The 15,291-nt window shown below is 42.9% G+C and overlaps 1 protein-coding gene across 1 annotated transcript; it reads right to left on the bottom strand.

The window, feature by feature from the left end:
* Positions 1-7,715: 7,715 nt before the first annotated feature.
* LOC147334354 (Fc receptor-like protein 5) lies at positions 7,716-14,077 on the bottom strand. Its single transcript, XM_086285914.1, has 5 exons — positions 14,047-14,077; positions 8,883-8,918; positions 8,288-8,554; positions 7,963-8,208; positions 7,716-7,876 (listed from the first exon to the last, which is right to left on the bottom strand). Exons 1-5 carry the CDS (start codon positions 14,075-14,077, stop codon positions 7,716-7,718), a joined length of 741 nt encoding a protein of 246 aa, XP_086142040.1.
* Positions 14,078-15,291: the final 1,214 nt, after the last annotated feature.

Genomic DNA, 15,291 nt, shown 5'->3' with positions numbered 1-15,291 from the left:
TATCAGCTCTCATGATGTGATCATTTCATGACAATAAAATTGAAATCTAATATTGAAACATGCCATTTAATAAACTGCTACAGTTTTAGATTTATTTGTGTGTTAACACAGGTGAGAAACTGTTTAAGTTTTATATTTAATAGTCATGCAGTAACACTTGAGCAATGGAAATATTTTCAACAGAATCAGGAAACCAAAGAGGTGTTACTTTCTGTTCACAGATTAACCACAAGCTTAAACATACAGCCCAGGATGTAGAGCACAACGCTGAATGTTAAAAACCACCTACAAACACAGTAGGCGCCTGTTAAAATTACCGGATTTAGACAATAGCCTGGGGACTATTGAGCTTAACTTCTTCTTGACCAATCCTTTTGATAGCCCAGCTGGAGAAGAAGGGTCAGATGAGTCTGTATTTTTCAACAAAGCTTTATTATCAATAGGGATGGGTACCGGTATCCGGTGCCATGATGGCATAAACGGTAGTAACCAGACTGAAAAGCAGCGCACATTTCAGTGCTTTTTTTCTCTGAGATGTCACACACTTTGAATTCTAGCCAATCACTTTACGTTTCTGAGGATAGTAGGCGGGTCCAGGTACATAAGTTCTTTTAGAGCAGAGCTACAGATGAAAAATGTCCAAAGCGAAGTGGTCAAAGTCTGGCTGTACTTCACAGCAAAATATGCAAACTCAGCAGCCTGCAACAAGTGCTTTAACCTGATACTGTGATACTGTCAAAGGTAGTAACACCTCAAATCCGATGAAACACCTGGCGACACATAGCGGGTTTTTTTAAAGCCGAAAAATGCGCCGTATTTGATAGCTTGCTGCGAGACCTCACACCGAGCACATCTACTGCGGGTGGGTTGCCTGTTATTGGACCCGGAGTTAGCAACATCCCCCAAAAACCCGAAGAGTAGAGTCCTGGCCCCTAGCCCTGCCAGTGTAGCAGAAATTATGATGGATGATGATGGCAGCAGCAGCCGTAGCTTAATGTTGTTCATGTGTAATTTACGTTGAGTAGGCTAACCACGTTATTAAATTAAATCATGTAAGGTGAACTAGCAAACACCGTCGTAGTTACATGCGGCTGTCTTCTTGTTTGATGGCAGATACTCCCTTCACCCTGGCCAAAAAGGCTAAAATGACCAAAGAAAAAGTGGAAAACAGCTAAACATGAGAGGTTTTTGGACAAAGTTTGTGTTTTTTCCATTGTTTAAGCACTGCTTCCAGCCAAGAGTGATACCATATATGGCCTCTAGCTGCAGAAAAGGCTAACATTGTTATCTTTTTACAAAAAAAACCAGCTGAACATGAGAGGTTTTTGGACCAATTTTGTGTTCTCCATTCTTTAAGCACCGGTTTGAGCACCGTTTAAGAACCGGCACCGTTTCAAAAGTACCGGTTTGGCACCGGTATCGGATAAAACCTAAACGATACCCATCCCTAATTACCAATGTGTATTGGGAGATCCCACAGCAAACACCAAGTGGATCTGAGGAGCTTTCCTCGTACACACATACACCTTTACAGTGTAAGCGGTTGGGGGTGGGGGTAGGGGGTGCAGTTGTTGATGTGTTGATGTGCCCTGTGTCAGTAGTTTTCCTATACCTAAAACAACCTAAAAACAACACAAAAAATACATCCTTCATTCAACAGGACCCTTACGGGAGGCATGCCTTGGTTAGGTTTCAAACCTCCATCCATTGTTCCAAAGACCAGAGTTGCCACTACTGCGCTACAGTACTATTGTCCCCCAGATGATCTTGACTATCCAGTGCCTTCCAGAAGGGATTGCCCAGTGAGAGGAAACATGCTGGAGAAGCAGAGGTAAACAAGACGTCCTGCCACTAAGCCTGCTACGTCAACATTCCCTCTCTGTTTGGGTCACACATACTGTATAAAAGCAGAACATAGGCAAAGCAGTGCTAAATGACCTCTTTCCAAAGAGGTGCTTCAATAACATAGGGACTACTACCACCCACACATAGAATACATACACCCTTTACTTAAAGGTGGATGGTGTCACTAGACACTGTATAGATGCTAACTGTTAGGTAAGCTTCACCTCAGCTAACTAGAGTCCATTGAACTGGACCATTGGACCAGTTAAATTGTCCAACAGACCATCAAAAAAGTCTAGTGTATTTAGGAAGTATTCAGTGTTTCATTTGTTCTGCATTTTGTGATGTTACAGCCTTATTTCAAAATGGATTTAATTCATTTTTTACCTCAAAAATACATTCAATATCCCATAAAGTGACATTCACACGAGTGCCAAGGATTCCCAGCAGCACAATTGATTTTAAAGAGATGAAATTGTGCATTTGTTTGTTTCTAAAGAGGAGACTCTGACAGACTGTGCTTTTCTTCATGCTTTTAGTAAACAGGCATAAGTTTTGGAAGCTTGGTTTTGCCTTTGCTGGATACTGATCTGAAACTCTTTTCTTGCTGCGTCACGACTGACTTTTTAGCTAACGTAAGCTAAAGTGGCAGTTTTTGTTTTTGACGCTGTCGCCGGTACGAGATTCCGGAATGGCACCACTTACCTCAACATCCAGCTGTGAAAGCTGCATCAACCTGAGCCAAAAAGTGATCGAGCTGGAACAAAGGATATCCACGCTATACCAAATCCAGGGGGCTGAATGCGAACTTGACACGATCCTCCTTGGCAAAGCTCAAACCACCGCTACTAGCGCTGAGCTAGCCGACACAGTGCACCATCCAGCTGCTGTGTCCCAAGATCCCGCCAACAGTCAACACAGGCTCTCAACTTGCGTCGCTGGTGCTTCTGCCAAGGACGAGAACTCCTGGTTTCAGCTAGGGGCCAGACCCAAGGCTCTGGTCAGCTCCACTCCACTCCAACCAGCGCCATGGACCACGGTTGAGACGCGTGGTGGCTGCAGAGGGGGCAGGAGGATCCGTCTCTCGCACCCTCACCCCTCCAGTGCGGTAGTATTGGAGAATAAATTCAATGTCCTGGATCCTGTGGACTTTCCTCCTCTGACCGCTAGCCCTCGCCATCCCGCTGTGTCGCTGAGGTCTGCGCCATCTCCACCACTATGCCCCCGGAGCCGCGGCGGGCAACCCGACGCTGTGGCGCAAACTCACCGCGGAGAGCTGTGCTTTACCCCGGCTCCTCGGAGAAGAGGACCCACGGCGCGGCTACCTGGGAGTCACTCACGCAGTCCGGCTGGCGCATCTCCATCTGAACACCCCCGGTGTCGCGGCGCGGGCGTCTCAGATGGCCAACAGCCCCCGGTGGCACCTCCTCTCTCCACGCTGGTCCTCGGGGATTCCATCGTCAGGAACGTGCGGATGAGGGGGGTGCTCACGCTGTCGTTCCCGGGAGCCACTGTTGTTGACATAGTGGACAGAATTCCCAACATTCTGGCATCCCATCCACAGGTTAACCGGCTCATCATCCACATCGGCACCAATGACATCCCCAAACAGCAATCTGAGCTGCTGAAGCTGGACTTCCTCCAACTCTTCAGCCTCCTTGGTCAGTTGCAGGTGAGTGCTTTTATCTCTGGGCCCACCCCCACCTGTGGCAGAGGGATAGGCCGTTTCAGCCGGCTGCTCAGCCTTAACACCTGGCTTTCCTCCGCCTGTGTCTCCCACGGCTTGGGTTTTATTAACAACTTTGATGCCTTCTGGGAGAGGAGGCATCTTTTTGGGGCAGACGGGCTCCACCTCAACGCCTGGGGACGCCGTTTGCTGTCCACCAATTTGGCATTTGGCGTACAGCACTCCCGCACACCACCCTGTCACTACCCCAAACCGACATTACCTGCTGATCTGTCTGCCACTGACTGATGTTCCCTTGGTCCCAGCTCCTATATTTGTTCCACTTTTAACAGTAATACACAAAACTCTGGACTAGGACCTTTCTCTCCCACAGTCAACACAATACCCGTCATAATCACAAACAGAGAGCAACAGAATTATCATAAATCCAGTAACTCCAAAAACATTAATAACCTCCGGCCTCTTCAAAAATATCAACATCCATTCAACTCTATTGTCAAAAATCCACCAGTCTCAATCAGTATGGCACTTTTAAATGTCCGCTCTCTGTCGAACAAGTCTTTTATTATTAATGATTTAATTTTAGATAATAAACTTGACTGTTTATTTTTAACTGAAACATGGCTGGGTTCGGATGCACCAGTTGTTCTCACTGAGGCCTCCCCACCAAATTTTAATTTCTCTTTTTCTATTAGAAGTGGTGAGAGAGGTGGTGGGACTGCATCTTTAGCCAACAACACACTCACCACCAAACAAATTTTATTTGATCATTTTACCACTTTTGAATTCCATGCTATTGTTTTCAGCAGCCCTCCAATTTTATCTGTCACAATTTATAGACCACCTAAAGACAGCGCTGCTTTTATCAAGGAATTCTCAGAATTTTTAACAAACATACATTCAAACTATAATATGATAATTTTAACCGGTGATTTTAACCTGCACATAGATAATCCTTCTGACCCTGCAGCAAAAGAATTCTTAAACATTCTTCACTGTTTGGATTTTACCCAGCACGTCACGCAGCCGACTCACAACAGAGGACACACTCTGGACCTGGTCATCACCCATGGGCTGTCCACCAGCGTGTCCTCTGTTGTTGACTTGGCTGTCTCTGACCACTACTGTGTGTTTTTTAACATCACCGGTTTTATTCAGCGGGAGACCTCGGTGCGAACTGTGAGGAGGCGCTATCTAACCTCTGAAGTGGCTGCAAATTTTACCAGGGTTTTAGACAAATGCCCCCCTGTGATTTTACCTGCACCCTGCGATTTTATTTTTAATTATTTCAACAGCAAACTGAAGACAAGCCTTGACTCCGTTGCTCCACTCACCACCAAAAAGATTAACGTAAAACATGCATCACCCTGGAGAAACGAAGAAGTCAAAAAACTCAAAAGAAATTGCAGGGCAGCAGAAAGGAGATGGAGGAAAAATAAAAATACTATTAACCATCAAATATTTTGCGAGCAACTTAAAATGTACAATAATACATTAAGGAAGTCAAGAAATTCATACTTCGCCAAAATAATCAGTATTAACAAAAATAATCCCAAGGTCCTCTTTTCCACCATAGATCATTTATTTAACCCTGATTTTAAAAGCTCCAAAAGAACCCCCACAGACTCGCTCTGTGAGCAGTTTGCAGAAAACTTCAGGGGAAAGATCAGCGCCATCAGATCTGATATTTTATCTAATCGCGATATGATTTTAAACACATCTGAGGGCTCGATTGTACCTGAGGAGACACTGGACAGCTTTGTCCTGGTTAATGCTGAGAACCTTCAGAAAGTTTTCTCCACAGTGAGACCCACCACATGTCTTTTAGATCCAATCCCTTCTTCACTCCTTAAAACACTTTATGGATTTTTTGAGGCTGAGCTTTTATACATGATGAATTGCTCTCTTCAGTTGGGTGTCTTCCCTGCTGCCTTTAAAACGGCGGTGGTGAGGCCCCTTCTGAAGAAGAGCAATTCGGATTGTAATTATTTTAATAACTACAGACCTGTATCCAACTTACCATTTTTAAGTAAAGTCTTAGAAAAACTTGTTTTTACTCAGATTACTGATTTTCTCAATGATAGACAGATCCTGGAGATATTCCAGTCTGGATTTAGGGTGAACTACAGCACAGAGACGGCTCTCCTAAAGGTTTTAAATGATCTTAGATGTAACTGGGACTCCCAAAAGCTCTCAGTCCTGGTGCTGCTGGATCTAAGCGCAGCCTTTGATACAGTAGACCACGCTATTCTTTTAAACAGACTGAAACACATGGTGGGCCTCTCTGGTGCTGTACACAACTGGTTCACTTCCTATCTCTCTGACAGATCTTTTATGGTGAGTATGGATACATGCTCCTCTAAGATCCATAAAATGACATGTGGTGTGCCTCAAGGGTCGGTTCTAGGCCCTGTACTTTTTAATTTGTATATGCTCCCTCTCGGCGGTGTCATCAGGAGGCATGGAGTGAACTTCCACAGTTACAGCTTAACCAGGACAAGACTGAAGTTTTAATTGTCGGTCCTGATGCTCAGAGAGAGAAACTCTTGTCTAAATTAGAGGCATTTTCACTATGTCCTTCGCTACAAGTGAAAAACCTGGGTGTTATTTTTGACTCTGAGCTTGGTTTTATCCCACATATTTAACATGTAACCAAAACTGGATTTTATCATCTAAAAAATATAGCCAGAGTCCGCCCTATTCTCTCTCGGGCCAACACGGAGATGCTGATGCATGCTTTTATTACTAGTCGCATTGATTACTGTAATGCCCTGCTCTCTGGTCTTCCTAACAAGAATATTTCAACTTTACAACTTTTGCAAAACTCGGCAGCTCGTGTGCTGACAAAGACCAGAGGGCGGGCCCACATTACACCGGTTTTAGAATCGCTGCACTGGCTCCCCGTGTGTTTCAGGATCGATTTTAAAGTTCTTTTATTGGTTTTTAAATGTCTTAATGGTCTTGGGCCTTCTTATCTCTCAGATCTGCTTTTACCATACGAACCCTCGCGGACCCTGAGGTCCTCTGGTACAGGCCTTTTGATTGTCCCTAAAGTCAGGACACATACTCACGGAGAGGCAGCTTTTCAGTGGTATGGTCCTCGTCTGTGGAACAGCCTGCCGGAGGAGCTCAGGGCCGCAGAGAACGTACATGTTTTTAAGAACAGGCTCAAGACCCACCTTTTTAATTTAGCTTTTACTTAGCGTTTATTTATTTTATGCTTATTTATACTATCCTGTTATTCTATTATTAATTTAGGATTTACCTAATATTTTTTGATTTTATTCTTATTCATTTTTTAATCTTCTTACTCTATTTATATTTATATTGTATCCTGTTCTTATTTATTTTATCATTTTACCCTGTATATATCGTATTATGTCATATCTTCAGTGTTTCCTCGGAGGGCGCTCTCTGCACCGGGGCTGTGATTGACAGTGGCTGCTGGGTCTCTCGGGGTCCTCTCAGCCTGGCTGGGGGGCTCCTTTGCCTCCCTCCTGCTGTGTGCCCAGCCTGGAGGCTGCGGTCTGTGACCGGCTCCCGGTGCAGACGGCTCCCTGTTATAGTGTTTCCTCACTTGGCTCATGCGAGCCCAGCCCAATTTTTACTCTTTAAGTGTGTGTGTGTGTGTATGTGTGTGTGGGTGGGGGGTGGGGGGGGGGGGGATATATGTGTATTGAGAGTGTGGGGAGTGAGTTGGAGGGTGGGGTGGGCTGCTTTTAACTATGTAAAGCACTTTGTGCTACATTTTTTGTGTATGAAAAGTGCTTTATAAATAAAGATTGATTGATTGATTGATAATAAAAAAGTGAAAACTAAATGCAATCCAAAAGTCTTGAAAATTTGTTAAAAACAAATTAAAAAAAAAAACATAATATAAAGTGCACATAGTCATTCACAGCCTTTGCTCAGTACTTTACTGCTTTAAATAACCTTTAAACTCACAAACATACATCAGACAGAAACAGCACATAAAACACTACCTTCTCTCTTTTTGGTTGGCTGTGGTTGGTATTTTGAAGTCGCTATTTTTGTCCAACTTTTCTCTGGTCAGTTAAAATGAACCAAAGTAAAGAAGAATATAATTTATTGCATAGTCATTTTAATGGTTACAATATGAAAAAATATAATTACTGAACATATTTATAAAACACATTTTAAATATAATTTAAACTTATACGGTCTAAGTCTCACCTTCGGTTTTTATCGAAACACATCGTTTCATCACTAGAACCAGAAACACCAGTAGAACCAAAACACAGACTAATCCAGCAGTCAGCAACACAGGGAGAACAGGAGATGAACCAGCAGAAGAGGCAGGTGGAGGTGTGGTGGTGTGTTTCTCTAAAATAAAGCAAACACAGTCATTAAGTTGTCGTCACATTGTGAATGTTGAAACCTGCAGAAACACAGACAGGTGAGTGTGTCACCTGTGACAGTGATCCAGCTGGATGGAGACTCTCCATGACCGCTGATGTCACACTTGTAGAGGCCTTCATCAGACCTGGAAACATGCTGGATGGTCATGTGACCTGTAGGCTGCTTCCTGATGAGGGAGCCATCTTTATAGAAAGCAGCTGGGAGGTTGGAGGGAGTGGTCTTTGTTTTACAGAGCAGAGTGACGTCATCTCCCTCCATCACAGGGAGGACAGGACTCTGCAGGATCACTGATCCACCTCAACACAGAGACAAACTACAGCATTTCATCCATTTACACACAGCTTCATCAACACTAACTCCACACACTCAGCTTACCAGTGACTGTCAGGTTAACCATGTTGCTGATGGGACCCTCTCTGGACTCACACCAGTAAACTCCACTGTCCTGTGTTAAGATATAGCTCATGTTACAGGAAGAACCAGCTGGTTTTCCCCACCCATCTGTTCCACACTGAGTCCTCTGTTGTTTGCTTGTGTTCCTCCTCAGAGTCCATCCAGCAGAGCTGTCGTCCTCCTCACAGCTCAGAGACACAAAGTCTCCTTCAAGGAACTGAGAGCTGCTGGGACTCACGGTCAGACGAGCTGTGAGGGTTAAAATAATAATAATAATAAAAAAGATTATTTGTTTATCTTCCAGTATCGTACAACACAAAAGACAAATGTAAAACAAAACAAAACAAAAAAAAAAAACTTTTATGGCTACTACTCCAATAGGCGACAGAGTGGCAACTCAGATTTTTAACTAATCAGCAACTGATTATTTAATTATGTTTTTGCTATGAACCAACAAGAATATGTTTTTGTAAACATCTCTTGAAATTAACCCTTATTAGAAATTTTATATTATGGTAAGACATTAAAGAACCTAATTGGCAATAATCAATGGAAAAAAAACCAGAAGGTTACTGACCTTGGATTGTTCTGCAGACCAGCAGTGAGATCAGAACTAAAAGCAAACTCAAGTTAGTTTTTCCTTAACAAGTTTTTTTTTCTAATCACCCCCCTAAAGAGAATTAGTAAAACTTAGAAGTTGTGTTAAAAAATTAATTTGATGGCCTTGTGATGTCATAGTGATCTCCTGTGACTTTACTAGTGTGTGGATATAAGAATATAAGGATATAAAAATAGAAGAGTGTGCTTCATCTCACTGTAGTTGTGAGCAGGAATAGTTTTAAGGGTGGTTTATTCCATAGTAGCCACAGTATTTGTAATTATCAAAATGATTTTTTTAGCCTTATCCTGGGCTTGGCCATGGGGCAGCAGCCTAAGCAGAAAAGCCAAGAACTCCCTCTCTTAGGCCATGTTACGCCCCCCCCCCCCCCCCCCCCCCGAAGGAGTCTAGGCATGCGAGTGAGGGCGCCAGTAACAAATGGGTCCAGAACAGAATGAAACGAGAACAGACAGGTGCTCTAAGTAAATAAAATAGTCTTTATTATAGATAATCTTAACATAAAGAGCCGGCAACGCCGTTTTACCAATAACACTTGGAAAAAGGAAAAAAGGTTGCAACAACAAAGAACAAAACAACCAAACAAAAACTCCACACCACGAGGAGGCACTTCCAGGGGCCCACAAGCTCACCCTGTCACTAGCAGCAGCTAGCTTTACAGCTGCCGAGGCCCACAAGCTCACACTACTCACTAAAGCAGCTATACCTAGTGATGTGACGTTCTGTATCGAGGCTTCGAAGCTTGTGTCGAGTAATGGAGGGGGTGTTTCCACGATGCGCGTATCGAGGCTTGCTTCATTTATGGGAGGAGCTGAAAATGATGACGTCCGAAGCCTCGCTGCCCGGCTGTACCACGTGACTGGTTCAGGAAGCGGTTCGAACTTTGCCGCGAGCTGACAGCGATATAAACCCCTCAGACTTCATTCAAAATGTGGGTGTTTGATGGAGAGTTGCGGTTAGTGAGAGTTTGGAGACCGTTTGGAGGTTTATCAATTCAATCAATCAATCAATTTTTCTTTATTGTCCCACAAGGGGAAATTAGTTTAGCAGCAGGAGGATAAGAACAACAGAACAATACTATAAAACAATAATAACAATAATAATGATAGAAAATTCAAGGACAATTATTTGCCATTAAGGAGACAAGACGCAGTAGGGATAAAAGAGACCTGGAGTCTTTTAGTCCTCCTCGGAGGTACTCTAAAACGGCGGCCGGAAGGCAACAACTCAAACTCACTGTGAAGTGGATGGTTCACACAATTAATAATAGAATGAGCCTTTCTAAGCACATTTCTATTGTAAATGGCCAAAAGTCCATCTTGCCAGCGCCCTGAAATTTTGCTAGCGGTTTTTACCAGAAGTCCCAACCGATTCTTATTCTTCACCGTCAGGTTACCAAACCAGGCAGCGATACAAAAAGACATCACAGATTCGATAAAACTTCTATAAAACAAAGACAACATCTCAGATGAGACATTAAAAGATCTCATTTTCCTTAAAAAGAACAGTCTTTGTTGAACTTTTTTAGTAGTGGCATCAGCATGAGATTCAAAACACAGTTTATGGTCAAGTACCACACCTAGATATTTATAACTCTCAACGATCCCAATATCGGCAGTTTTAATGATAGTGGGTGATGAGCTATAAGAGGACTTCCTAAAATCAATAATCATGTCTTTAGTTTTTGACACGTTAAGTGAGAGGAAGGACTCATCACACCAATTCACAAAATCATCTACAACCTGTCCATGGCCTGACTCGTCCCCCACTAGAAGACTGACGATCACTGTGTCGTCAGCAAACTTCAGGATGTGTCTGTTTGTGAAATTGCTGCGACACTCATTTGTGTACAGAATGAACAGAAGGGGGGAGAGGCAGCAACCCTGAGGAGATCCAGTAGAGGAGGAGAGCACATCAGAAAAGACATTATTCACCCTCACACATTGTGACCTATTAGTCAGAAAGTCTGTCACCCAGCCGACCAGACTAGTGTCAAGCTTGAAATGATTGTAAAGCCTGTCAGCAAGTAAGAGGGGTTGAATTGTATTAAATGCAGATGAAAAGTCAGCAAATAATAATCTTGCATGGGTGTGGGGGGCCTCAAGATGCTTATACAAGAGATGCAGGAGTGTGACAGCAGCATCCTCCACACCTCTCCCTGCTCTATAAGCAAAATGGAAGGGGTCAAGATGGTGTTCAACCTGCATTAAAATCTCCTTCTTAATTATCTTCTCAAATGTCTTCATCACTAAAGAAGTCAGAGCCACAGGCCTAAAATCATTCAGTGCCTTAGGAGAACTGACCTTAGCAACAGGAACAATGATCACATGTTTCCAAATCTTAGGTACTGTCTGTAGCTCTAAAGAAAGTGAGAAGATATAGTGAAAAATCCCACTCAGCTGATCAGCACAAGTTCTCAGTACCTTTCCACAGATGTTATCAGGTCCAGGACTCTTATGAGAGTGAGGAGAGAAAGTCAGGAGAAAATGGAGCCAGCTAAGAAGAGGAGGATGTCCTCCCCTGTGTGGGAACATTTTGATCTTATTCCTCCCAACAAGGTATGTAAATTTCTACATAAGATGTATTTTCATAATACTGATGGTGCAATACAATTTATGTTGAGCTGTCTTTACTTTTGTACAAGGTGAAGTGTTTGCTATGTGCCAGGGAGCTGGGATATAACGACAACACCTCATCCATGCTTAGGCACTACAGAGCTTTGCATGAGAATAAGGGGAACACCGATTGTGGAGCAAGACCAGGTGAGCCATCAAATGCCATGATAATATAGCATGCAGTAATGTTACTAAATGATATAACAATATTATACAACTGTTATAAGTTACGTGTGTGATATTTATATTTGTGCTTTGTCTTTATTGTCTTTCCTCAGGAGAACAATCTCAAATAGATGAAGACCTGGTCAGCATGGTGATTGAGGACTCCCAACCATTTAGCATTGTGGAGGACAAAGGATTCAAAAGATTTGTTAAATCATTAAATCCTAGCTATGTTCTCCCCACTAAAAAGGTCATAAAAGCAGTGAAAATTTAGTTTTTACAGAATAAAATGTGAACAGGCAGGACTGAGGCCTCAGTGTGTAGCTGTCCATACCTCAACGTTACAAAAGCACAACTACTGTCCACACCCCAACCACACCTCACCTCACAGTAAATGATCATTTTAAGCATTTCCAAATAATCATGTTCCATACTGCCAGTATAAATATACACAGTATACTGCATCAATACAATATAGATGTTTTACACACTCCTTTTGTTGTTGACATTTACAGGCTGTGTGCAAAAGGCCACACTCTTCAAATTCATGCCAACTAATATTTTTACATCCAGTAGGTGTCCTGCTAGAGCAAATGAAGCTTCAAGAAGCTTTGCGCTGGGGTGAAGCAATTGGATGAAAAGCTTCAGTGCTTCATGAAGCTTCATCTGCCCATAGCTATACCGCTTCCACAACTCCACACTTCAGGCAGGATAACCACACACCAAGAACACAAAGCAGAGACACCAGAGAACACCCCATGTGGGAACACCAGATAAAAAAAAAACAACCTGGCTCACAGCTCATCCCCAGCTTAAATAGCCTCAGAGGTGATTGCTGACTGGATTCAGGTAGCCAACGAGGCTAATCAAGAGCAGCTGTGTCCTGGGGAGAGTGAGAGAGAGACAGAGGGGTGGAGCAAGAGAGGAAGAGGCGGAGAGAAAAACCACACAAGGGCAGTTTCAGGAGGCCCAGCTAGGGCCATAACAGGCCACCACCTCCAGATCATCAAGGCATTCTTAGGCCAGCCAAGAGATGTACTCTCTCCATTGTCTCCTGGATCTACACTGGGGCCTCTTCCTGGGTGGACATGGGTAGGACTTACCCAGGAGGCATCCTATAGTCAGTTGCCTGAGCAACCTCACCTGGCTCCTTTCAGTTTAGAGGAGTGGTGGAAACATGTTGATGCTTGCAGGGCTCACACCCAACCTTGTCTGAACTCAGATGTTAAGTGGAGTCTGGCCTAATTAAAATGGCCTGGCAAATGGCCTGTATTTGTATAGCGCTTCACTTAGTCCCTAAGAACCCCAAAGCGCTTTACACGTTCAGTCATCCACCCATTCACACACAGGTGATGGCAAGCTACATTGTAGCCACAGCCGCCTTTGGGCGCACTGACAGACTACTTAGATAGGAGATTGGAGTTAGAGTGGGTCGTCTATTCAATTCATATCAATTTTATCTATAATTTCCAAATTACAACAGCAGTAGCCCCAATGTGCTTTATGTTGTAAGGTAAAGACCCTACAATAATACAGAGAAAACCCCAAATATCAGATGACCGTATAAGAGAAAACACCTGCCACAGTGGGAAGGATAAACTTCCTTTTAACAGAAAGAAAGCTCCAGTGGCACCAGGCTCAGTGAGGAGTGGCCATCTAGGAGAAGACAGCACAAAGACATGTTGTGGAAGAGAGGCAGAGTACCTAATGGTTGAATGCAGTGAAGATGGAAGAAGAAGCACTCAGTACATCATGGGAATCCACCAGCAGCCTACACCTATGGCAGCATAACTAAGGGAGGATTCAGGGTCACCTGATCCAGCCCTAAATATATGCTTTAGCAAAAAGGAATGTTTTAAGCCTAATCTTAAACGTTTTAAGGCTAATCTCGTTATTTTATCTTATGTTCATGGTGTATTATGTAAAAATTGTTAAAACCAATAAATAAATGTGCAAAAAAAAAGTACATGTCTGTCTCCCAAATCCAAACTGGGAGTGTTTTCCACAGAAGAGAAAACTAAAGGCTCTGTTGCCCATTCTACTTTTAAATATCGTATGAACCAAATGGAAGCTCAGTGACTTCCCTGTTCCGTAAGATACTGTTCGATATCAGTGTTTGTATGGCGGAAAGGGGGTATGTAGTAAAAGATGCATTGAGTACTCAAACTGAGTGGAAAAGTGTTCTAAGAACCAGTCTAGCCAATAAGTTAAAAAAAAAAAAGCAGAACAGAAATAAAGTAATTTTAATGTTATGCCTAAATAATTTGTGGCATCTCAAGGAGACCAGTGTACCATCTTAAGCAGATAATAAAAGAACAATAATTTAAAAAAAGACACACACTTACTGAGACGACACTGCAGAGATGTTTCCTTCATTGTTTAACATTGTTTAACTCACTGATCTAAGCTTATGACAAGATCAAGGGAAACCCGCCCCCTTCCTCAACATATTTGTGGTTTCTCTTCTGCATATAGTGAGGTAGTGGAGGATACTCTGTTTTTGTTAATCATATGTTAATTGTTAATTAGAAGCATTTTAAAACATAGAAAACAAATCTACGAACAGAATACAGCGCCTTTATGTCTTATTTAAAACTGCTTCTGCTTTAAGGTTTCTGCTCAAAGCTATCATAGAAAATAACAATACTAGTAAAAGACAAAAAAGCCACAAAACATGAAAATACCTGGGAATTTAACGTGTTTATTTCGAATAATTAGTTTGAAAAATATACATAAAAAAACGCATTTAATCACGGTTTGCATTGGAAGCAATTGGGAAAGTTTGTCAATGCACGATTTTTGCACGATTTCCTGGTACACAGATTACAGTGATGCATGCAGTTCAGCTTCAGCTACCGGAATCGGAATCACTTACTGATGAAACAGAAACCAGTAAGTAGGTGTACAGCATACACTGTAGTCCATGGCTGTATCCCAATTCAGGTTCTGCAGCCTTAATTAACGGTCCACAAGGGCCACGTACTCAAAGACCACTAAGACCGGAAGTGCGAGGCTTGTGAAATGGGACGGTCTGGCCTTCTTCGCGCTGCCCAGGTTGCCTAGCAACCATGATCCGTTGGAAACGTTTCATACAGCTTTGTTTAACAGAAATGAAGGTGAACATATTTTGTTCATTTGTTTGTGTAACACACCCAAAAAAGGTTTCTAGGTCTGGCCAACCGTCTCAGCCGTGGGCAAAAAGATGACAGTCAATAAAATTCTGAAAGATAATTTATTGACAAATAATCAAGAGATAAAAGATAAAAACAGTCCAGTGTCCCATTTATGAATCAAATAAAAACACACAGTCCCAAGGCCAGAGCCAGCTATGCCACACTGCCAGTTGCACTCCACGTGTTGCCTATGTTGCCTCCCTAAGATGATGACCAGAGGGGCAACTGGTTTCCTGTTCAACAACGTGTGGCGCTGTGATAAAGAATAGGAAAAGGGACACACGTTGAGCTGATGTCAGTTTCACAACAGGAAGGTTTATTCTCCCTCTGTGCCCCAAAACGCTACTCGATACCACTGCGCGTAATGCGCCCTCTAGCGGCTGGATGTAGGATAGCATTTTAAATGACAGGTACAAA

The sequence above is a fragment of the Aulonocara sp. 'chitande type north' Nkhata Bay genome, linkage group LG3 (assembly GCF_057382095.1).
Source record: "Aulonocara sp. 'chitande type north' Nkhata Bay isolate Kocher_YH1m ecotype deep benthic linkage group LG3, A_spYH_male_GT1.1, whole genome shotgun sequence".
Classification (NCBI taxonomy): domain Eukaryota; kingdom Metazoa; phylum Chordata; class Actinopteri; order Cichliformes; family Cichlidae; genus Aulonocara; species Aulonocara sp. 'chitande type north' Nkhata Bay.
Note: the sequence above shows the minus strand (reverse complement) of the source record. Positions and strands in the feature narration are given on the sequence as shown.

Excerpts from the sequence above, each read along its gene's own strand:
- LOC147334354 (XM_086285914.1), bottom strand. The coding sequence starts at position 14,077 with ATGAAGGAAACATCTCTGCAGTGTCGTCTCA. Across the intron at positions 8,209-8,287 it reads GGTTAACCTGACAGTCACTG|GTGGATCAGTGATCCTGCAG; the intron begins GTAAGCTGAGTG and ends CTCTGTGTTGAG. Across the intron at positions 7,877-7,962 it reads CAGCTGGATCACTGTCACAG|AGAAACACACCACCACACCT; the intron begins GTGACACACTCA and ends GCTTTATTTTAG.